At 38.5% G+C, this 26181-nt stretch overlaps 1 protein-coding gene across 1 annotated transcript in view; it reads right to left on the reverse strand.

The window, feature by feature from the left end:
• The window catches only part of rg (A kinase anchor protein rugose), a 1582765-nt gene that overhangs the window by 167033 nt on the left and 1389551 nt on the right, over nt 1–26181 (reverse strand). Inside the window, exon 47 of the mRNA XM_090384432.1 lies at nt 6942–7014. Coding sequence (XP_090240558.1) covers nt 6942–7014 — 73 coding nt within the window. The remainder of the gene's footprint in view (nt 1–6941; nt 7015–26181) is intronic.

Genomic DNA, 26181 nt, shown 5'->3' on the forward strand with positions numbered 1-26181 from the left:
AAACCACTGCTTGTGTACCATTCTGGAAATCCTTGTGCATTTAAGGGCATCAATAAAGCCACCCTCCCCATGCATTTCTGATTGAACCAGAGAGCATGGATAACAATATCTCTCTTTGAGGATTGGTTTAAATGCTGCTTCATTCCAATATTTCTTTACATTATTTTGCTTATTCTGAGCAAGAGGAAGAATCCCATCAGCATTGAGCATGCTCAAACCATTCAAGGCTTTATGCACAACATTTTCTCATTTTCTGCAGTAGACGATGAGAAAATTTTCACGTTACGAGACTTTTGGAAATCTTACAATATTTACCACGGAATCTTAAACATTAATAAGGCCTGGGCAGAAATTACTAAAAGTTGTTTAAATGGCACATGGAAGAAAATATGCCCACAGCACGTAAAAGGCTTCAAAGGATTTGAAAAAGACAAATCATATGAAGAGGTTACAGATGAGATTGTAAAGGTTGCAGAGCTACTTCAGTTGGAGGTTGATGCTAAATGGAGGATTTAATAGAGGAAGAAGAGAAGGAATCATCTAACAAAGAACTTACTGACTTGCAGGCAGCGGTAGCGAAAGAAGAAAATGCTGACGAGGCACAAGATGAACCAAATGAGGAGCCGAAACGCTTCATCACCAGAGAGATGGCAATGGCATTTTGTGAAATTGCATCGGCAATGGAGAGTTTTGAGAAGATGGAGCCTGAAAATGAACGATTCTTAAAAGTTAACAGAGGGGTGAATGATGTGCTTACCTTCTACAAAGAAATCTACGATGAAAATAAAAAAAGCCACTGTCCAGTCATCCATTAATATGTTATTTCGTAAGGTTGAGCGGTCGACCCCTTCTAAATCTCCACAGCCCTCAATCTCCACAGTGGCATACTTATCAGCTGAAGATGTTAATTCTGACAATGATGCTTGACAGGTAAAACTTACTGACGTTATGCCTGTCTCCTCTCTTTTTTTGTAATTTTATAATTTTGAAATTTTTTAAATTGCACACTTTTGTAATTTTTCCTGCGCATGAGATAAAAAATTGAATAAATACAATAAATAATTCTATTTACATGTTCGTAGAACATTTCTTTTTTGTTTCAATCAATTCAACGAGCACAGTTGTAAGTGCTGCACAAGCATGGGGGAAAATTCCAACTTACGTAGCATTCCATGGAATGCAACCCTTGCGTAAATTGGGGAGTTCCTGTACATTAAAACTAAGAACATCATGGCATTTTCTGCTAATGTACCATGGAGAACATGGCAATATTAACAAATAAAAAAAAATGCTTCAAATAAAATTAAGTTAGATTTTGGGTTCAACCACTTATTATAACATTTAGAGAACACTCATTTTTAATAAATCCATATGTCAATAAATAGTATGCTGTGACTGATGACAATGTCAGGAATTAAGAGCCCAGGTGCAAAGAAGAAAATGCCATCTCCTCCCTCTCAAATTTTTTTTCTGAAATTATTTTTATTATTATTATTATTAGTAGTAGTAGTAATAGTTAGTGGTACTGGCATATGAAGAGATAAAGCAAGCTTATATAGCATCAGCCAAAAAAGAAAGAAAGAAAGAAAGAAAGGGAAAAAAAAGGCCCACATCACCTGTTCATCCTCTCCAATAATTTGTCTAGTTCTTCCTTGAATTTGCTCAAACTACCCACTTCCTCTACAGATGGAAATTTGTTACAACAATCAACCACACACTGTCTGAAGGCAGTATGCGGTTGACTGTGCAGTGCACATCTATTTTGCAACCACCCTTCCGCAATTCGAATTTATGCAGCCTCATGTGTGTAGCATGAGCAAGAATGCCATAAGCACCGAGCTTGTTCAATCCATTCAAAGCCATAAACACTTCAATCAGACCACTTGCAGGTGCCTCGTCTCCAGATACTTCAATTTGCAGAACTGAAGCCTTTCTTGGTACGATTACCCTTGCTGTCCCTTCACCAATCTTGGTGCCCTTTTCTGCATCCTTTCCAGCAGATCCGCATCCTTACTAAAATGAGACCTTCAGACTAGTATGCGGTCTCAAGAGGTGGCCTAACCATTGCCTTTACAATGGGATAATCACCTCCTAATCCCTGCTAGCAAAGTTCCTGTATATCATTGACAACACCCCCATGAGCTGTCCTGGTAGTCTGTCTGCACTACTCAGAGAACTTCATATCTGACTGCACAATCACCCAAGGTCCTTTTCCACAAAGCTAAGTGCAGTATTACCACATAATTGATACATTATTCTGGGGTTACTGCTACTCATACATAGCACCTTGCATTTGTCAATGCTAAACTTTAACTGTTATTTATCAGCCCCTCTGCCTAATTTTTTTTAGATCTTGTTGCAGCAGCTTGCCCAAAATAACCAAAATAACCTTACAAAAACTTTAAAAGTCACAAACTGCATGCTTCAAAGTCACAATTTTTTATGGTCTCAAACAAGCACAAGTTCCATAGCACAAAACCTAACATGGGGATTTCCCAACACAATAAAATACAGGGATTGCCGCAATTTGTCAATCATGTTAGAGTGAAACCGTGCTTTAGAAGTACCGTGTTATATGGGAGTTGCCTGTATTAGGATACGATAGTTAATAGTTAATTTCCAGTCTAGGCTAGGCATCATCAATAACGTTTTCTGAGCATCTTAATTCAGGTAAAGTGACACAATTATCTCTTTTGAAGATACCAGAGTTCAGTTGGTTGATTTCAGGGTTTTCTGACACAATGTTAAAATTGTGCCTATTACAATGGTGGTAATGGAGATTTAATCTTTAATTTTATTTATGTGGTACAAGGTTTGAATTTAAGTTCCAGGACTGAGTACATTGCCGGCATGTTAAAGCACATAGGACCATGACGCAATATGCTGTGGCAGCTGCCATTGTAACTGCTTCCTTTTGAAAGGTTATTTGCATGCATTTATATTAGAGCTTCCCATTAATATCATAGTGTTTTTCAAGGTACTATCGTTGTGTGTTATTCAAGGTATTGCTATTGTGTTAAGTTATGGAGTAAAGAACAAACATCAAATTTTGTTTCAAGATGGGTAAAGTGTGACTAGTGTCTATAACTTGTAAAACAAGTGTATGGTAACGTTGCTCCATTTCACTTGCACTTTTTCACTTACATGCAAGATTTTGGGATGGCCATGAGAATTTAGAAGTTGTTGTTATATTTGTTCATTCATCAGAAATGAGACTATAATGCTTTTATTGCAGTTCATATACATTGCTTGTTTTATTTTATGAGACACAAGAGTTTTGTTTAAAAGAAAAAAAGTTTCAGAAAAGATTATTATTATTTTTTTTAAATCAAAAGCGCAAGCACAAAAGGTATTAGAACCTATAGTTCTATTGGTTCTAATACCATTCGTGGGTTGAAGGTTGAGAAGATGAAAAAGGATAATTCATAAAATCTGATGAGTCTAATGTCAAGACATTTGACTTTAGACTTATAGATTGTAAAAGGCTCCACTGGAGAAGAAACCATCACTAAGCTGTGATCTCTGGTGCCTAGAAGACCACTCATCTCGACTGTGTACTTGGATGGCTGTTCGTGAGAAAAAGATCAAGATCTGTGAAAGATCAAGATCTGTCTGTGTGGTTAGAACTGTCTGGTATTCTGGTAGATAAATAAACAATCTGTAAAAGATCATTAGTAATCACAAAAGCCTCAATATTTTGACCAGCTGGGTCCACATACTAGAAAACAGAAGCCAGCTAGGTTGTGAACATTAAAATTACCAAAGAAAATTACTTTACTGTTAGGAAAGTTGGAGTGGAGAAAGTCGAGTTTCAAAGAGATGAAGTCAAAAAGTTCCAATGACTAGAGGAGTTGAGAGAACGATAGAGGCAGATGAATTTGACAGAATGGGTAGAGAGATTTTAATCTAGAGAAGAATGAAAAGAGGAGATTCTAAAATACTAAGTCTCTGACAGAGAAGATCAGAGCAAACATATGCATAAGTACCACATTTGAAGTGAAAGGCATCATGAAGTGCATAATTAGGACAACTGAGTTAAGCAGTGGTTGAATCAACTGATAACTGGAATTCTGTCAGAAAAAGTGCATGTTGTTAGGCAGACAGTAAATGAAAATGGACATCACTGAAACTGGAACAGAGACCATGTACATTTGTAAAATGAAGGAAGAAGTGTTTGGGAGGTTTAGATCTTTTCACAGGTAGGTTTATTCTATTAGTTTGGCAATTCATGTGTGTTGAGTATTAAGAAAAGGTGTGGAGGACATGTTGTTTGAAGTAATGATATTTTTGGATATGACATACACTTAACAATATACCCAGCTCCCTGACATAACTTGGCCTCGACAATGCTCCCTGCATATACACTACTCGGACTCCCTCCAGTCATTACCTGGCAGAGTAGAGGCAATGAGATTATACATTAGCTGATTTGGAAACCTCCTAAAGAGTAACCAATAAGTTCAGTACAATTGCCTATCTAGCAGCCAGTCTGCAAAACTGTATTACAGCTGTACCCTCGATATATAAGTCAAATTGGATTCCACTATGATGTCTATCATAACCACAAGAGACATCAATCATACTCCATAATGGAAAAGATAGGGGAAGGTTACCACGGCTTTGCTCTGGAGACTAAACGTGGGTTCCACCACTTCAATCCTCCAATAAACAATGTGGTCGTATTGCTCTAAATCATACAGAAGTCTTTCACGTGAAACAGTATCAAAAGTTTTACTGAAATCTAAAGTGTATGATGTCAACATTATTTTTTGCATCCAGCTACTTTTTTACTGCATACGTAATCAGATTGGTCAAATAAGTTATCAATTTAATAAATCCATGCTGTGATTGCTGAATAACTATGTAAATCTCACTTCATTCCTGTCAAGATGATCCATCAATGCTTCTTTAAATCACTGATACATTATTTTCCACTAGAACAGAAGTCAAGCTTAGCTTTCAAGAATTATTATTCACTCAGCTTTCTGAAATTATTATTCACTCTGCCCTTTGTGAAGTGGGGAGAGGAGAGAGAGAGAGAAACTAATGCCTCTCCAATCCATTGGGAACTCTGCTGAATCTAAGGATGCGGATGCTCTCTTGTAATGGTGGATAAAGGTTTTCTTATCTCTTTTGTTGCTCCTTTTAATGTAACAGGATAGATTCTGTCAGCTCAGCATGCCTTATTCAATTTTAGCTTCAACAAATTTCTCTTCAAATTAACTCTGTTCTGAAACTGAATAAAAATTCTAAACTAAATGCAGAAGCAGCACAAAAATCAATTTCACCTCTGCTTGTAGATGTTTTTTATTTCCCTCTCAACAAACTTGCAGTATTCCAGCTAAACATACCAATCTCACACTGCTCCGACAGTATCAGCAAATATTCTTGTACTTTTATTTAAGTGAAAAAAGTGTCTCTCCTGTTAACAAACATACACATATCATGCTGATAAAAATTCTATCCTATGATCTTTGTAATGACTCTGCAGAGCTGAAATGATTGATAAGGCTCTTATTCTGAGTTAGGATTAAATCTGAAGCTGTCTTTCAAATTCAATCCTATCTCGCAATTCTTCTTCCAGTTGTATGTTCAATTTGAACATTGGAGACCAACATTTTCCGGCCAACTCTGTCCTTCGCTTTAGCATTAGCATTAGTAGAGGCATTTGATGCAAGAAAGCAAGCTTATGCAGCATCAGCCAAAAAAAAAAAAAGGAAAAAAAAAAAAAAAAAACCACTTCCACTTCACCCCTCTGTTCGTTCAAAATACCTGTCCAGCTGAGCCTTAAACTTATTTAGGCTATCAACCTCCATTACAAGGGATGGAAGTCTGTTCCACCAACCAACCACCCGCTGGCTAAAGGCAAATTTCTGCACGTCTATCCTACATCTGTCTTTCCTCAATTTGAATTTATGCCCTCTCAGGTGATTTTTCTGAGCTAGAGGAAGAATCCCATCAGCATTGAGCATGCTCAAACCATTCAAGGCTTTATACACCTCTACCAGATCACCTCGCTGGTGCCTAGTCTCCAGACACTGTAATTTGCAAAACTTAAGCCTTTCTTCGTAAGAGCACCCCTTTGTTCCATTCACTAATCTTGTTGCCCTTCTCTGTACTCGTTCCAGCAGCTCTACATCCTTCTTGAAATGAGGCCTCCAGACCTGTATACAGTACTCTAGGTGTGGCCTGACCATTGCCTTATACAAGGGAATAATCACTTCCTTATCCCTGCTGGAAAAATTCCTATATATCATCGACAATACTCCATGAGCTACTCTTGCAGCCCATCTGCACTGCTCAGAGAACTTCATATCTGCTTGCACAACCACCCCCAAGTCCCTTTCATTCTCTACCACTGTCAGTGTAGTACCACAGAGTTGATACGTTGCTCTGGGGTTGCTGTTTCCCATGTGTAGCACTTTACATTTGTCAATGTTAAACTTCATTTGCCACCTCTCAGCCCATCTGCTCAACCTTTCCAGATCCTGTTGCAGTAGCATAGTGTCAGTAGTGTCCTTGACAACTTTGTCAAATAGTTCTTGCGTTAAAAGACCCGCTGAACATTTGATGTTTTCAAGCCACTTTTTTCTTTGTCTTCTTTTGCTCTTAATCTTCCCTTGCAGAATTGGTCTCTGCAGGTCATATTGAGGGCCTCTTATAAAAAGTCCGAGGTAGACAGTGTTCCTCCTTGCAGTTATAGTTAGTAGTGTTCTTGTGGTCTCTTAAGGATCCACTCATTGGTGACCTGATTTGTCCAAGAAATTTTGATCATATAAATAAAATTGAAAATTTTCATTGATTCAAATTAAACTTGAAAATTAAATCTGAAATTAATCCTAACTGACAGCTGTTACTCAAAATTGCTGTATGTGAGCATTCACTAGCATTAAATGAGAGTAATTAAATTTTACTCAAATGAATAAAATTAAATAGCATACCTCGTTGCTTGTAGCCAAAAATCAGATCAATCCACTGGTGAAGCTGGCAGGAAACAAATTCAGATTCCAATGCCTGTTTGAAAAAGGTGTCATAAAACAATACTTGATTGTAATATGTAACTAAATGTCAAAAAAGAAATTTAAATATCTTTCTATATATAAATAGATTATAGGTAATGCAGTGCAACCTATTAACATTTGTTAGTTTGTAGGTTTTTCTGTTTTTTGAAAATAAATGTAGCCTACTTATTTAATCTACTTACTTTCTCTTGGATTTCAGTAAAAACTGAAATACAACATGTATTTCATGGCTTTGTTGGGATTAACAGAAAAAACATAAGGTAATAACTCATAATTAATTTAGTAAATGAATAAAAAAAATTTAAATCTCACAAGCATTTTATTTTTTGCCTATCTGCCACACTATAATAGCACTAGGATATAAATAAAAGAAAGGTGTCTTTCCTTTCTTAGGAACTTTTGCACTGATACTTTTCAGCAACTATATATATATATATATACACAGTAAACCCCCGCTATTCGCGGGGGTTACGTTCCTGAGAAATGTTGCGAATACCGAAAACGCGAATACTGAGTTATGGCTCCCATAGTAATAAAGGGGTTCCGTTCCAAAGTATGAAATATATAAGAAAAACTAGTCTAAAATTTTGTCTATGTATGTATTATATGTATCTTCATAATATGACTATGTACATAGACAGTACATAGTGAAATGCAAGCATATGGCATCGAAATGAAAATAAGAAACAATTTAATATTAAATGTAATATTTATTAGAAATTTGAAACTAATCTTTCAAACCAGCGCTTTTGCTAGCTAAAAAACGTATCTCACCAGTGCTATCACCAGTTTTGCTAAAGAGTTGATAAAGGAGTTTTGCCTTTTCACGAATGATGAGTGAACTTAGCGGATTTTATTTTGAATTCGGTCTTCTATCCACAGATTTAAAGCTTTTTCCATTTTTTCTAATAACATCACGAGTTACAGAGCAAATTTTTGAGCAATTAGCACGTTTTCACGGACACTACGACGGATTTTTCCTTCCGATTTTTTGATTGATCATACCTTTGACTCATTGATTTTATAATGTTTTGCCACTGAGGAGACACTTTCACCATTAGAAATTTTATCTAATAACTCAATTTTATTCGCTAATGTCATCACCTTCTTTGATATTTTCACATTTCTCTTGTTATTCGTAGCCATATTTTTGTACGGGTTAGAAAGAACTTGTCCACAATAAAGTCACTTTCTTCCGTTAACACACTCGAAAAAGTCTGTTTTACGTCTGCAAAACGGTAGATTTATCATTTTTGTAAGCATATCAATTTATAAATTGATAAATTTATTCAATTTATAAGCATATAAATTAAAAGCAAACGACGAAACCTTCCATGACAAGCGCATAACACATACTTAACAAGGATTAGCGAGAAACATCCACGCTCGCGATTTTGTCACCCCTCTCCCCCCCCACCCACTGAGCTGAAGGGATAGAGGGCGTGATGTCTAAATTTGCAGATGATGTTAAAATTGGTAGAGTAGTTAATGATCACTGTCAAGCTGAGCTTCTTCAGAGAGACCTAGATAGACTTCAGGAATGGTCAGAAAAATGGCAGCTGTGCTTTAATCCAACAAAGTGTAAGGTATTACACCTGGGAAACAGTAATCCCAAAAAAACTTATTCACTTGGTGGAGTTCAACTAAACCCAGTACTGGAGGAAAGGGACTTGGGTCCCTTTCCTCCAGTACTGGTCAGACATGAAATTCTCTGAGCATTGTAAACAGGTTGCAAGGAAGGCCCATGGTGTCCTATCGATGATCTATCGAACTTTTGCAAGTAGAGATAGGGACGTGATAATCCCATTATATAAGGCTTACGTTAGACCACACTTGGGATACTGTGTTCAAGTATGGAGACCGCACCTAAAGAAAGACATCGAGCTTCTTGAAAGGGTGCAAAGGCGGGTAACTCACCTGGTGAGATCGGCAAAAGGGCGTCCTTATGAAGAAAGACTTCGAATATGTGGGTTGCAGAGTTTAGAAACTAGACACCTTAGAGGAGATTTGATTGAGGTGTTTAAGGCTCTGAGAGGCATCAGTAAAATGAATGAGGACGAAATTTTCAAGATTATAAATGATGCTAGAACTAGGTTTGTTAGTTTGTTATTTGGTTTTTAGGAGCATTAGCAACTAAGGCCATATTGCTCCGGGATATGCGGTGGTCATTCCCTGACCTTTCCGCATCCTCCGTATTTGGTGGTGACGGGCTCGAACCCCGGTCTAATCAAGAAGCGTGTGCTATGCACTGTGGCTCCTTCCCACCTGGCTACGGAGGCGCCTCTAGAACTAGGGGGACATAAATTCAAGTTACGGGGGGGAAATGTTTAGATTGGACTGCAGGAAGTTTTATTTTAGCCAGCGAGTTATAAATTACTGGAATAAGTTGCCTTCGTGGGTGGTAGAGGCCGACAGATTGGGGAAATTCAAAGGTCATCTGGATAGTACTTTCGGTTAAGGGAAGTGCATAGGATGATAGGTTTAATTTCCTTTTTATTTATTTATTTTTTTATTTATTAATTATTATTATTTAGTTATTTATTTTATTTATTTTTTTTTTTTTTGTTTTTATCATTGTTTTGTTCGGATTTTTTTTTTTTTTTTTTTTTTTTGGCTGGTGCAGCATAAGCCATAGGCTTTCTTGCACCATGCGGCCGTTACTAATACTAATGTTCATCCTGTCCAAGAATTATGGTTTGAAAGAGGGGAGAGGGGATGAATACAGATTCCCATTTCTATTAATAGTATTATGCTCAGAAGAGCAAATTTGCAAGCTCTTGAGCCATTTGCAGTTCCAATATCCGTGTGAATGATCAACTATGACGGCATCAGCAGGTGAAATTTGGTGGTTCTTCTCCCAAAACTGTTCAGCTGCAGCCAATAATCTACAGCCTTTATTGTGTTAATATGCTCTCCTATATGATCTTTGAAACACTGTTTTGTCTCACCAACATAGCACTCCCAACAATCCGCGCATTTAATCTCATATATGACCCCACTTGTACCTTCGACAGGTATAGGATCTTTAACCTTTGACATGACTGTACAATCTTCGTCCTGGCAGTTGCACACAGTGTGTCCCACAAGTATGCAATTCTCGGGAGATTCACTCAGTTAAGCCAGTATAGTAGGTAATATATGCAGTGAAAATGGTTCTCTTCGCCTGTGTTCCGCTTTATGAACATATTTATCTAAGACCATCTGGGGGGTACTCGTATTTACTGAGATCTGCTGGGACCCGTTTGATCTCCTCCTTTCTACTCTCCTCCAAGGGTAGAAAGGAGGAGATTAAACCAGTCCAACCCACAAGGCCCTAATAACACTATTCTTGTGACTGTTGGCTTTCACCATGTTATAATGCGTATATTGTCCTCAGCACGTGGGTTTTCTATATTCACTCTAGGGACATCTCTATAAACCAACACATGAAGGAAAGGGAGGGGTACCGTCTATTTCCCCCTCTTAGGTAAACTGAATAAAAGGGACAAAGTTATTAAGAAAACTGAGAACCCCCCCCCCCTCTTCCCCTCTGTACAATGGCGAATATATCATCGAGACCAAAATTATACGTTTCCGGATTTTGTTGATGTAACATACCAATTCTACCATGAGATTCCTATGGGTAGCCTTATAAGCTGTCCTATTGTTCAACAGTTCCAAGGCTTTGTTTCCATAATCCACTTTGTTGAGGATCACAGTTGACTTTCTTTGTCTGCAGGAAAAACAATGATGCTTTTGTCCTGTCTTAGCTCCCTAAGAGCCTAACTCTGGAAAATGGTGAGATCAGAAGGAGCTGCACGAGCCTGGCTAAAAATTACCAAACTTTTTGTACAGATTTCATTAGCTACGGCAGCTAGTAACTTGCTCACCACTCTTCAATACCCATAGCTATTTCTGCTATCAGAGGGTTTCGAGCTAGGGTGATGTTAAATACACAGATTATGTACATAAACTGTGTATTTAACAACACAAACTTTACATCCAAGTTTAAAACATACTCTTATTTCTTAGTTAACTGTTTATTGCTCAAACTGCATATAAAATTGAAAAACAGAATTCTCATTTCAAAAATTATACTCGGAAACAGCTTCCTCCATTAATCTAGTAAACTTGCCTTTGTCTGGAGACATCTGAGATGCTTTAGTTAGCACCACCCTCGTAATGAGTAAAAAAGTGCAGGGGCCACACATCTACTTAAACTATCAAATAGCATACCTTTATGTCTGCTAACATAGTTCAAACTACCATGTAGTTTTTCCAGTCGAGATATTCAATATTCACAGGATGCAATAGACAATCATTCTCAATGGACAATTTGAAACAAAAACCATGGGGAGTAAGATCAAATGCTTTGAAACGATGAGTAAACCTCAAATGCTGTTTTGCTTGACTTCACAAACACTCAGTTTTTGAAATTCTCAGATGCAACATAACACAGAATGGCCATAAACAATAACCAATTCTTCAAATAGGCTTCTGGAGTTGAGAAAGTTCTGATTCATAATAACTGAAATGTAATACACCAACCATATAATGGAAACTTTATTAAAATAAAAATAATATTTAATGTAAGACAGGATCAAGAGATATAAGAGAGGATCAGAGTGGAAGCACAGGGTGCAAAAACTCTCTGGGTACAACCAGGCTGCCATGAATGGGAACTGAACTAGGCCTGTTACAATGTAAGATTGCTGATCAGTGAAGATAGGATATTAGAGCTGGAAAAGGAATTAGAAAATGTTGTTTGTTTGTTATTTGTTTATGGGCTTTACGGTGCAAGGGCAGCAAGGCATCTAACTAGGGTGATGTTAATACACAGTTTATGTACATAAACTGTGTATTTAACATCACTCTAGTTAGATAAATAACTGTATTCATTCCTTAAATGGATACAGCTGTATCCATTTAAGGAATGAAGAAATTTTGGCCACATGTGTGGTATCTGCCAAGAGGTCAGCAATATTGAAAGGATTGTTCGTCCTGGAAAAGAGCTAAACATAGTTTGTCAGTCACTATTGTATTTGGGGCAATCAATGAGTACATGCTGGACAGTGAGCTGAGTGTTGCAGTTTGTACACAGTGGTGGATCAGTGCCTGCAAGAAGAGAAAGATGTGTTAGATGTGCATGGCCTATTCATAGTCAGGCTAATCATACGACTTCTTCATGCCTATTTTCGCATATACTGGATTTCGAAGTTTGGATATGTTTCTTTATACAGAGTAGTTTGTTCCCAACTTGACTTTGCCAGATGTGTTGCCATTTTTCAAGACACCACTTCTTTATAATTCACTTGTAGTCTACGATCGGTATACTAAATGGTTGATCTATAGAATCGGTAGCAGTTTTTGCAGATCAGCACGTTCATTTCCAGAAATTCCAACATGAACAGGGATCCAACAAAAGATGACTTCTTGTTTCTTCCTATTTAGCTGAGACATGGTATTCCAAATCTGTATGAATAAGGGATTATCATGATTTTTATTCTGCTGTATAGCCTGGATAGCACTAATGGAGTCTGTATAAGGTGAAATTTAAAGCTATGAAGATAGTACAGAGTTCTGTAGTGTAGCTGGGGAGTTTCTTGCTTATGATAAGGTTGGGAAATACTGCTGCTGCACCAACAAGTTTTAGATCCATCTGTAGGAGAGCGTGTACTCTGCGTGCTAGGTTCTCAATGCAGAGTGAATTTGCAGTATGTTCTGGTGCGGTAAGGCATGTTTCCCCAACGATGTGAGTGAAAGGTTGCAGAGTGGTATGTGATACATCCAAGGTGGGGCTGTATGAGAAGTAGTGGGCTGTATCATGCTAAGGTCAATTTGCCAGTCACTGAGCAGGGAACACAGGTGAATCCCTGTTGATTTTTAGATGGGTAGGCTCTTTAAAGGTTCTCCCATTTGGGTGAAAAAAGTCCATTCTGAGTAGGGTTGTCTAGTTACCCTTTGACTTTTGCTGCGTGGTTTAACAGAAGCATTCGTCTGCATAGATGTAAAGAGGTTTCAGTTGCTTCAGCATATAAGCTCTGAACTGGCGATGCACGGAATGACCCTAGTCCAAGCCGAAGAGAACTGTGGTGTACGGAATAAAGCCAACGTAAGGCACTTGGTCTAGCAGAGCTGTAGATTAGATGTGACCATACCAATGCACGATACAAATGAAATAGCATGTAATGGTCAGCTCCCCATTTTTTTTTTTTTTTTTATGTGAACCCCAAACACGAGAGGTATTAGAACCTATAGTACTTAGTACCGTGCTTGGGTTGTAGGTTGAGAACAAGAAAGAAGATATTTGTTGACATTGGACTTGAACTTCTGTAGATTGTAATTTTCAGGAAATACGTATGAAGGAAGGTTGTTCCAGAAAACAGCAGTTGAATGAATAAATGAGGAAGATGAAAAGTTGGTTCTGTGGGTTTGAAGTTGGACAGTAAATGAATGTTGGCTGGTGGCAACACGTGTTTGGACTGTTTTCAAAAGAGAGAGCAGGAATTATAGAAGCCAATTCAGAAGAACAGTGCCCATGGAAGTATCTGTAGAAGAGGCATGCAGCAGAAACAGTGCGTCTATGAGAAAGCGAGTGGAGAGACTCTGTTAGAGATGAATCATTAATTAACCTAACTGCCCTCTTCTGAATGGAATCAAGAACCCTGAGAGAGGAATATTGTTCCCACATCTGGGGGCACCACCCCAGATGTGGGAACAATATTCCATGGCAGGCCGGATTTGCAATTTATACAGAGTGAGCGGCTGTTTGGAAGAAAAGTAACGGTGAGAGCGAAAGAGAAAACCAAGTTTTTTAGATTCAGAGAAAGCAATATTTGTAATGTGCTTGTGCCAAGAGAGATTAGAAGTCAGGGTAATCCCCAAAAGATATATATCATTTTGCCAAGAAATCGGAGTGTCACTAAAGATAAGCATAGGAGCAGAAGAATCCTTTTTGCGAGATATAAGACAAGATTGAGTTTTAGAAGGGTTGAAATCAACTAAATTGTCTTTTCCCCACTGGAGAATTACCTGAAGATCGGCATTTAAGGAATTGGTAGCAGATTTTCGAGAAGTTCAAGCTGATTGAGCAGGACAAGGTTTCTCAAAATGGAAAGTGGAATGCAATGGGCTATCATCGGCAAAACTATGGATAGGATTTCCAGCCAATGGAAGAAGGTCATTAATAAACAAGAGGAAAAGAGTGGGGAAAAGAACTTAACCTTGGGGGACAGCGGCATTAGTGGAGAAGTTAGAAGACAGAGAGTCATCTACCATCACCCTCAGTGAGCGATCAGAGAGAAAACTGGATAACCAATTACTAAAAACGGTTGGCAAACCACAAGATGGAAGCTTGTTTAGAAGACCTTTATGCCAAGCACGACCAAAAGCCTTTGAGATGTCAAGAGCAACTACTTGTTTTCACCAAACCTTTCCATTGAATTAGTCCATAAATGGGTAACATAAGCAAGAATATCACCAGTGAATCGACACTGACGGAATCCATACTGGCGATCGTTGATCAGACGGAAGGTTTCTAGGTAGTTTAAGAGTTGACAGTTAATTGATTTCTTCATTACTTTAGAAAGAGAAGAAGTAATTGCAATGGGACGATAACTGGATGGGAGGGATTTGTCACCTTTTTAGGAACTGGCTGGATATGAACAAATTTCGAAGCAGAAGGAAAATCACCTTTGGAATAAGAAAGTGAAAAAAAGGTGGCAAAGAATAGGAGTAAGTTCAGGAACACAGGTTTTGAGAACAAGTGGAGAAATACCATCAGGACCTGGAGCTTTCTTAGCATCAAGATTCATCAAAATCCTTCTGATATCCTTTTCACGGAAGACCCACAGGAAGCATTGAATGGAGTGTGTTGGGAATGGTGGGAGGTGTTTTACCAAGATCATTAATACATGAGCTGGAAGAAAAATGGGTTGCTAGCAGATCAGCTTTATTGTTGGCTGAACTGACAACAGAACCATCTGGTTTGGAAAGAGGTAGGAGCAGAGATGGGCAAAAGTTGCGGCCAATAGCTTTGGCAAGAGACGAGAATGCTCGGCTACCATTAGGGCAAGAAGCAAGTTTTCTACTCTTAGCCTGTTCAAACTCTAGTTTGGACTGATTAATAACTGCTTTACAAGTGTTCCAAGCTTTGGTGTAGGCAGAAAATGAAACTGAAGAATTAGAAACAAGCCAATTACGATATGCAACATTCTTCTCTTGAACAGCCTTAGCACATTTATTGGAAAACCAAGGTTTAGATAAAGGACGAGATTTTAAAGTGGAGTGTGGGACAAAGGATTCCATTCCTGCAAGAATAATTTCACTGACACGATCTAAGCAAACGTTGACATCAGAAGTTTTGAAACAGTAATCCGACCAAGGAAAAGAAGAAAAGAAGTCTCGCAGGTCATCCCATTTTGCATTCTTGTAATGCCAAACAACACGAGGTTGGGAATAGCCATGAGATAAAGGTTCCATTGGAGAAGAGACAAGCACCAAGTTGTGATCTGAAGTGCCTAAAGGACCTCTCACCTCGACCTTGTACTTAGGATTGTTTGTGAGAAAAAGATCAAGTGTATTGGCTGTATGATTAGGATTGTCTGGTATTCTTGTAGGTAAATGAACAATCTGTGCTAATTCATTAGTAATTGCAAAAGCCTTTTTTGCAAAAATTGCAAAAAACGGAAGCCAGCTGGAGTTGTGAACATTAAAATCACCAAGGAAAATTATCTCACTGTTAGGAAAGTTGGACTGGAGAAAGTCAAGTTGCAAAGAGAGGAAATCAAAGAGCTCCAAGTGACTAGTGGAGTTGTGAGAACGGTAGAGACAATAGATGAATTTGACACAATGAGGTAGAGAGATTTTAAGCCAGAGAAGATCAAAGAGAGGAGATTTCAAATTGCCAAGTCTCTGACAGGGAATATCAGAACAGACATATGCACAAGTACCACCTTGGAGGTGAAAGGAATCATACAGCAAATAATTTGGGCATCTGAGATGAGCAGTAGTTGAATCAACCGATAACTGAGATTCTGTCAGAAAAAGTACATGGGGTTTGGCATACTGCAAGTTCAAATGGACATCGTTGAGCTTAGAATTGAGACCACGTATATTTGTGAAATGAATTAGGAAGTGCTAGGGAGGTTTAGATCTTTTCGCAGATAAGCTTGCTCTATTAGTTTGACAATTCATGGTGTATTCAATAGTAAGAAAAAGTGAGTGGGACATGCTGTATGAAGTAATGAAATTTTTGGATATGGCATACACGTGGTAAGAATATACCCGGATCCTTGACATAGCGTGGCCTCGACAATGCTCCCCGCATACACACTACTCGGACTCCGTCCAGTCACTATCTGGCAGAGTAGAGGTAGCAAGATTATGCACTAGCTGATCTGGAAGCCTCCTAGAGAGTTACCAATAGGTTCGGTCCAGTGTACTAACTAGCGGCTGGCCTGCGAACACCATTTTAGAGCTGTACCCTCGAAATGTAAGGAATATTGGATCTCGCCACAACATTCACCATAACCTCAAAAGTCATCAATCATACTGCATGATGGAAGAGATAGGGAAGGGTTGACCGGAACTTAGCTCTATAGACTAAACATGGGTTCCACCACTTCTAGCCTCCAATAAGCAAAGTGGTGGTATTTCATCGGTTGATGAGAGTCATCTACTACCTAGTACGGCCTGGTAACATAGAGGGGCGGCGTTCCTGCATGTGGTGTGGGCGCCACACCTCGACCCCTGTTTACGTTGGTTCACACCTGGGTGGTCACCCACCATGTACTTGTGCATGGAAGTTATACCCAGGATTACTAACATCCCACCATCGTGAAGGTGCAAGCAGAGGATTTGGCTATCACAGACTGTCCGGACTTTGACGAAATTGGGTCCACTTGACTCGAGTGTCACCCGAATATCAGTTCCATCAGCATTTTAGACTCCCAGGTAGCAAGTACAGCTTGTCTGGCATATCTGAGAGAATGTCTGTGACAACCTCAAGGACCAAATAGGTGTCTTAAGAGTATAAGAGTACTGTGTTAAGAGTACTATCTGTGCCAGATAGTACTCTTAAGATGTTTAGCTTGTTAAGGCAAGTAATCCGGAGCTCTTTTATATGTTTGAGGAAGGTAAGGTTTTGGTCTAGAACCACACCAAGAAAGCAGACTCTTTGAACCACTGGGGTGATTCAAGAGTGGATCTGCCTTCACGAAAACCGCATTGTACTGAGTTAAGAAGGTTATTTTGGAATAGAAACCAGGAGAGGCAGGCATTGATAATTTTTTCGAGGACCTTGCTCATACAGCTGGTGATTTGTCTGGGAAGGTATTCTGTTATAAAAAAGTAACAATGTCTTAAGGGCTGGTTCAGTAAGTTGTGCTATTATGATGTAGTGTATTCCATCTGGTTCTGCTGCAGTAAAGAATGGTGCAATTCTGTCATTGTGAAGGGGAAATTGTATGCAGCACTAGTTACTGGTTCGAAGTTAATGAAATGTTTCTCAGTCTGTGCCTTGTGTACCTGAAAATAAGGTGTGTAAGATAAACAGATATTTTGCAAGTCATAAATAAGCGACAAGAACCGGCGTTATAAGTCATCATTGTGAGATTAGTGTACCTATTATCTTGCAACCCCTGATGTTTTCACACCTACTGCTCAAAACAAAAAAAAAAAAAAAAAAAGAGACCAAACGTTTAGTTTGATTTAGTACAACAGTACTAAACCAAACTAAACTAAAAATAAAGTACAACAGACTCTCAATTTACCGGGACAATTCAAGACTCCAAATTAAAAAAAAAAAAAAATTAAACAGAAATCATAAAATTAAAGTAATAACTAGAATAAGTACAAACAGATATTTTGCAAGTCGTAAATAAGCGACAAGAACCGCCATTATAAGTCATCATTGTGAGATTAGTGTACCTATTATCTTGCAACCCCTGATGTCTTCACACCTACTGCTCAAAACAAAAAAAAAAAAAAAAAAAGAGACCAAACGTTTAGTTTGATTTAGTGCATTGTGTCGAGTGTTGTGTTCCGTTGTACTGCAAAAGGACAAATTTCGTCTCGTTATTTATGTCAGGAATGTCTAATTTTTTTTAGAAATCGCAAAAATGATCGGAAAAAATGCAGCAATTGTGCTTTCAAATTAAACAAAAACTTGTAATTATTCAAAAGTTTGAAAACAGTGTGACCAAACGATATGCGAAATTGTAAAAAAAATAAAGGAAAGCTATTCAATTTAAAATCAACATCGTAAAAAGTAAAAGGGAAGCAACGAATTGGACACGCGAGTAGCACGTTAAGTTTTTTCGGTTTTTTTTTTTCGTGGTTAACCGCTGGTAACTGAATGAGCAGATACAGGGACACAACCGTATTGTGAAACAATGGCATAATCGAAAGGGAGGGAGAAATATCTATTTTACCCATTGCTACTAAAAATATATATTAGTAGTAATCTTTAAAATTAATAGATTTCCTTAAAAATTTATTTAAAAACAAAAATATAAATTTCACAATGAAACTTAAACATTTCTTACTAAAGTACAATGTGTTAGATAAAGGGACCCAACGAATGAGATATACTGTGATGCCGTACAAACGCTGCATTTTGATTCACCATGAGTGCAATGCTAGAACTGGTTGTTCTATGAACCTTGAGTCTGAAGTGTGATTCAGTTACTGTACAGTCGATGTGGCGTTATCATATAGTCCCAAACCTCCCAAACACTTCCTAATTCATTTCACAAATATACGTGGTCTCAATTCTAATCTCAACAACGTCCATTTTCACCTGCAGTCTGCCAAACCCAATGTACTTTTTCTGACAGAATCTCAGTTATCGATTGATTCAACTACTGCTCATCTCAGTTGCCCAAATTATTCACTGTATGATTCCTTTCGTCTCAAAGGTGGTGGTACTTGTGCATACGTCCATTCCAATATTCCCTGTCAGAGACTTGGAAATTTGGAATCTCCTCTTTTTGATCTTTTCTGGCTTAAAATCTCTATACCTCATTGTATCAAATTCATCTGTTGTCTCTACCGTTCTCCCAACTCCACTAATCACTTGGAGCTCTTTGCAACTTAATTTTCTCCAGTCCAACTTTCCTAACAGTGAGATAATTTTCCTTGGTGATTTTAATGTTCACATCTCTAGCTGGCTTCCGTTATCTAGTCACACCGACCCAGCTGGTCGCAATGCTTAGGCTTTTGCAATTACTAATGACCTTGCAGAGCTTGTTCATTTACCTACAAGAATACCGGACAATCCTAACCATGCAGCCAACACGCATGATCTTTTTATCACAAACAACTCTTCTAAGTACACGGTCAAAGTGAGAGGTCCTTTGAGCACCTCATATCACAACTTGGTGATTGTCTCTTCTCCAATGGAACCTTTATCTCATGGCTATTCCCAACCTCGTATTGATTGGCATTACAAGAATGCAAAATGGGATGACCTGCGAGATTTCTTTTTTTCCTTGGTTGGATTACTGTTTCAAAACTTCTGATGTCAACGTTTGCTCAGATCATGTCAGTGAAATTATTCTTGCAGGAATGGAATCCTTTATCCCACACTCCACTTTAAAATCTCGTCCTTTATCTAAACCTTGGTTTTCCAATAAATGTGCTAAGGCTGTTCAAGAGAAGAATGTTGCATATTTGCAAGTTTGCCAACTCCTGTAATTGGCTTGTTTCTACTTCTTCAGTTTCATTTTCTGCCTACACCAAAGCTTGCAACAATTGTAAAGCAGTTATTAATCAGTCCAAACTAGAGTTTGAACTGGCTAAGAGTAGAAAACTTGCTTCTTGCCCTAATGGTAGCCGAGCATTCTCGTCTCTTGCCAACTTTTGCGCATCTCTGCTCCCACCTCTGTCCAAATCAGATGATTTGGACAGAGGTGGGAGCCAAGGATAAAGCTGACCTGTTGCATCCCATTTTTCTTCCAACTCATATATTCATGATCTTGGTAAAACACCTCCCACCATTCCCAACACTCTCCATTCAATTCCTCCTGTGGTCTTCCATCAAAAGGATGTCAAGGATTTTGACAAATCTTGATGCTCAGAAAGCTCCAGGTCCTGATGGTATTTCTCCACTTGTTCTCAAAACCTGTGCTCCTGAACTTACTCCTCTTCTTTGCCGCCTTTTTTCACTTTCTTATTCCAAAGGTTTTTTCCTTCTTCTTCGAAATTTGCTCGTATCCAGCCAGTTCCTAAAAAGGGTGACAAATCCCTCTCATCTAATTATCGCCCCATTGCAATTACTTCTACTCTTTCTACAGTAATGGAGAAATCAATTAACCGCCAATTCTTAAACTACCTAGAAACCTTCCGTCTGATCAACGATCGCCAGTATGGAGTCTGTCAATGTCGATCCACTGGTGATATTCTGGCTTATGTTACCCATTTATGGACAAATTCAATGGAAAAGTTCGGTGGAACACAAGCAGTTGCTCTTGACATCTCAAAGGCTTTCGATCGTGTTGGGCATAAAGGTCTTCTAAACAAGCTTCCATCTAATGGTTTGCCAACTGTTTTTTATAATTGGTTATCCAGTTTTCTCTCCGATCTCTCACTGAGGGTGATGGTAGATGGCTCTCTGTCTTCTAACTTCTCCACTAATGCCTGTGTCCCCCAAGGGTCAGTACTTTCCCCCACTCTTTTCCTCTTGTATATTAATGTCCTTCTTCCATTGACTAGAAATCCTATCCATAGTTTTGGCGATGTTTTGCCTGCTCAATCTGCTACCAATTCCTTAAATGCCGATCTCGAGGTGATTCTCCAGTGGGGCAAAGACAACTTTGTTGATTTCAATCCTTCAAAAACTCAGTCTTGTCCTATATCTCGCAAAAAGGATTCTTCTGCTCCTATGCTTATCTTTGGCGACACTCTGATTTCTAGGCAAAATGATATATCTCTTTTGGTCATATCCAAATTTGGATTACCCTGACTTCTAAGCTCTCTTAGCACAAGCAAATTACAAATATTGCTTTCTCTGCATCTAAAAACTTGGTTTTCTCTTTCGCTCTCAGCATTACTTTTCTTCCAAACAGCTGTTCACTCTTTACAAATTGAAAATCCGCTCTACCATGGAATATTGTTCCCACATCCGGGACGGTGCCCCCAAATCCTCTCTCAGGCTTCTTGATTCCGTTCAGAAGAGGGCAGTTAGGTTAATGAATGATTCATCTCTAACAGAGTCTCTCCTTTCTCTGTCTCATGGATGTACTGTTTCTGCTGCATGCGTTTTGTACAGATACTTCCATGGGCACTGTTCTTCTGAATTGGCTTGTATGATTCACACTCTCTCTATTTCAAAACAGTTCGAACACATGCCTCTACCAGCCAACATCCATTTACTGTCCAACTTCAAACTCACAGAACTAACTTTTCATCTTCCTCGTTTATTCATTCAACTGCCGTTTTCTGGAACAACCTTCCTTCATAATTATTTCCTGAAAATTAGTCTACAGAAGTTCAAGTCCAATGTCATCAAATATCTTCTTTCGTCTTCTCAACCTCCAAACCAAGCACGGTACTAAGTACTATAGGTTCTAATGCCTCATGTTTGGGGTTTACATTAAAAAAAAAAAAAAAAAAAAAATCTTCTGGAGAACGAGTGTTCCGGTACTATTTTTTTTTAGCAATACAGATCTGATTACTTCCAACATTTACCTTTTTCAGGATGGTAATATTGTTCACACTGTACCTTTTGTTAGTGTGGATGAAGTCAATTTCATTAGTTGTTAATCTATTTGGACTCTTTCTTGTCCACTTTCTGTCCAGCCTTTTCTTGAAAAAAGTGTTCATTATTGACGTTCCTCTAAATTCTGCAAATTCCAAAAGTCTTGTCTCTTACCTCTTTCATTTTTTTCACCAGTTCCAAAATTTCCTATAGTTTCCATTTCTGTGCTTTTTTGTCTCTTTCTAACCTTAGCATTGAATTCCCCCATAATGATGTCCTAATGAGTTTTCTGTTCATCTAGATGTCTCTCAATTTAATACTTCTGCTTGCTCAGATTAAGAACCTGAGGGGGCATAGATTATGTGGTTTTTTTTTTGACTGATGCTGTATAAGCTTGCTTTCTTGTATCATATGCCTCAACTAATGCTAATGCTAATTTCGGTGTACATTGTTTCAACCTCTTCATCATCATGGCTCGCTTGATGTTGTCACATATATATCATTATAACTTTTAGCGTGTACCTCTTATGGAAATTGAATAATAGTCTTGACACCCTTGGTGATGTACTTTTGAATTCCAAAATCTTTTTAATACCTATATGTACAAGAGAGCTAACTTCCACCTTCATTCTTTTCCCTGTTTCCATTGGTGTACAACAGTTTTCCACTTTATAAACTTGTGATTTATTCCTTCTTTTTTTAGCCAAGCCAATAATATTCCAAATCACATTTTCTAGGCCCCCAGGTGCCAAGCAGTTTTGTGATCAAGTATCTTTGCCAGTAAATTAGCGCTCTTTCGTGAAATAAAACCGTTTCCTTATTTTAAGCATTACATTAACACTTAATTCATTCAGTAAAGAAAGCACTCTACTAGATCGGAAGGAAAAGTAACCTTCTTTCTTTCTTTCTTCTTAATTGTTTGTTTTATTACTAAATGGGATATATACAAACGACTGCAAGAATATTTGCTGATGCAATCGAGGCAGTGTTAGGTAAGTCTGAAAACTGCTAGCCTGGGGGGAATACAAGACTAATAGATTAACAGTAGCCACTGGCAGAGGTGAAAGTGATTCTTGCACTGCTTCTATTGGAATGAGCAGCAGCCTGGAAAACAAGATGCAGGGTATTTCAGAGACTGCTGGGAGTCATTGCGGTACAAGTAAACACATGGGTTGTGTTAATAACTTTTAGTAGCTCATGGTGTACACCAATGCTAGGAGTTTGGTAAATAAATTTGATGAATTTGGGGTGTTGCTCAAAACATCAAAGGCAGATATTGTTGGGATATCAGAGACGTGGTGTCACACAGCTATAAGGAATGCAGAACTGAAATTTGGGGAGTACAATGTGTATAGGAAGGATAGACAGGATAGGAAGGGAGGGGGGGGTTATGCTATTATTTAAGAAACACATAAAATCCAAGGAAGTCCAACTAGTCAACATCGCTGGACAGTGCAGTGTCAAGTCAATTTGGTGTGACATAAGCATTGGGAGATCAAAATTGAAAGTAGGAGTGTGTTATAGGCCTAATAACTCTGATGAGTATAAAAAGAAACTGTACAGGGAAATAGAGTGGACCAGTAAATCAGAGTGTCTTATAATGGGGGATTTCAATTTCTCAGATATTGACTGGGATTTGTGGGTTGGTCACTCACACACTAGCAAGACTTTTGTGGATTTATTGGATGATTATTTTCTACATCTGCATGTTTGGGAGGCACCTGGAGGGAGTAATACTCTTCAACTGATTATTAGTGGTGATTCTTCATGCATTAAGAATCTGCAGATAAAGGAACCACTAGGTGGCAGTTATCACAGTGTGCTGAAGTGGGATTTACTCAAAGAGGTAACTATCATCAGGGGTAAAGGGAAGGGGTTTTTGCTTTTGTAAAGGCAACTACGATGGTCTAAGACAGTATTTAAATTCTATGTGGCGGAACCAACTGATGATGTTACCAACAGCAAATTCAAAATGGGAGGCATTCAAAGAACTTATCTTGGAAGCTACTAGGCTTTACACACCAACTAAGAAATACTGTTCAAGATTTAGGCCTAAATGGATGTCAGATGAACTAACGAGACATGTGGCAGTGAATAAAAATGCATGGGATACATATAAATTAATGGGTAACATAGAAGCCTATGATAGATATAAGCTGGTCTATAACCAAGTCAGAAAGGGGATTAGGCAGGCAAAGGCAGATTATGAGAAATCTTTGCCAAGGATGCAAAGAAAAACAGCAAAGAATTCTTTACCTATGTAAACTCTAGAAGGAAAAGGATGAATCAGATTGGTCCACTGGATATTGATGATTCTACTGTTGATGATTCTGCCCAGGTGGCTAACAAACTAAATGAGTATTTTGCAACTACATTCACACACGAGGAGTTATTCAGGGAGGGGACTGCCAGAAGTGAATTTAACTCTGACAGTGAGCTAGATGATTTGTAATAACTGAGAGGAAAGTGGAGGATAAATTGTAGAAGATAGACATAAAAAAGGCACCTGGGGTGGATGGGATCTATCCATTTATATTAAAGGTGGCAGCAATGGAAATAAGCAAACCCTTGGCCATAATTATGAGAGATTCCTTGGACTCAGGAGAGGTAACCATGGACTGGAGATGTGCAAATGTAACCCCAATTCACAAAGGAGGATCAAAGGGCAACACAAGTAATTATAGACCTGTTAATTTAACTTCTGTTCCAGGAAAATTAATGGAGGCACTGGTTAAAGAAGCACTGCAGGATCATCTAGACAAGATTTCAGTTATAGCTTGGACACATGGTTTTGTTATGGGAAAGTCTTGCCTGACCAATTTGATTGGATACTATGATGTGGTCACAAAGGAACTGGATGCAGGGAATTACTTTGATATCATATATTTGGATCTTAGAAAGGCTTTTGATACTGTTGCCCAGACTGCTGCACAAATTGGAGCAGTGTGGCATTGGAGGCAAATTGCTGCTATGGATAAAGGGATGGTTGAGCAGGAGAAGACAGAGAGTGGAAATCAATGGACACTGCTCATCGTGGACTAATGTTATTAGTGGAGTCCCTCAAGGTTCAGTGATGCGTCCACTGTTGTTTTCTGTATTTATAAATTATATTGATGATGGTATATCATGCTTAATGTCCAAGTTTTCAGACGATACAAAGGTTGGCAGGGTTGTTAAGGACACTACTGACACTATGCTGCTGCAAGAGGATCTGGAAAGGTTGAGCAGATGAGCTGAGAGGTGGCAAATGAAGTTTAACATTGAATGTAAAGTACTACATATGGGAAACAGTAATCCCAGAACAACATATCAACTCTGTGGTACTACACTGACAGTAGTAGAGAATGAAAAGGACCTGATGGTAATTGTGCAGACAGATATGAAGTTTTCTGAGCAGTGCAGACGGCCTGCAAGAATAGCTCATGGTGTCTTGTCAATGATATACAGGAATTTTTCTAGCAGGGATAAGGAGGTGATTATTCCCTTGTATAAGGCAATCGTCAGGCCACACCTTGAGTACTGTATACAGGTCTGGAGTCCTCATTTCAAGGATGTAGAGCTACTGGAATGAGTACAGAGAAGGGCAACAAGATTAGTGAATGGAACAAAGGGTTGCTCTTATGAAGAAAGGCTTAAGTTTTGAAAATTACAGTGTCTGGAGACTAGGCACCAGCGAGGTGATCTGATAGAGGTGTATAAAGCCTTGAATGGTTTAAGTATGCTCAATGCTGATGAGATTCTTCCTCTTTCCCAGAATAATCACCTGAGAGGGCATAAATTCAAATAGAGGAAAGACAGTTGTAGGATAGATGTGTGGAAGTTTGCATTTAGGTAGCTGATAGTTGGTTGTTGGGACAGACTTCCATCTTTTGTTGTGGAAATTGATAGCCTAAATAAATTTAAGGCTGAGCTGGACAAGCATTTGGACAAACAAATGGAGTGGTGAAATGGGAGTGGGTTTTTTTTTTTTTTTTTGTTTTGGCTGATGCTGCATAAGTTTTCTTTCTTGCATCATATGCCTCTACTAATTCTAATGCTAATACTAGCAATACTGGAAGAAAAGCAAGATAGAAAACATCCATAAACTTAGCCACAGAATTCACCCCAGGGGCTCAAATCTGGTGAGTATGGGCTTGGCAAACCCAGGGTCCTGAGCTAGATGTCATCATTCTTCTCTTTCTTGCTGTCTTGGTGATTCCCTTCTACTTCTAACTCTCTCTCTCTCTCTCTCAGGGTAAGACGGGAATTTTTTTTCCTTTTGGCTGGTGCAGCACAAGCCTCAGGCTTCCTTGCACCATAAGGCTAATAATAATAATAATATATATCTAACCAAATACTACAGGCAGTAGACCAAGCGATTCCAAAGCAATCCAACAAACTATCAGCACGTTTAAAATTTTGGTGGAATAGTGAATGCAGCGCAGCTAAAAAAGAAAAGAACAAAGCATGGAACATCTTAAGGAAGTTTCCAACAACAGCAAA

The sequence above is a fragment of the Mastigoproctus giganteus genome, chromosome 11, assembly GCF_048544385.1.
Source record: "Mastigoproctus giganteus isolate SK-2022 chromosome 11, ASM4854438v1, whole genome shotgun sequence".
NCBI lineage: Eukaryota > Metazoa > Arthropoda > Arachnida > Uropygi > Thelyphonidae > Mastigoproctus > Mastigoproctus giganteus.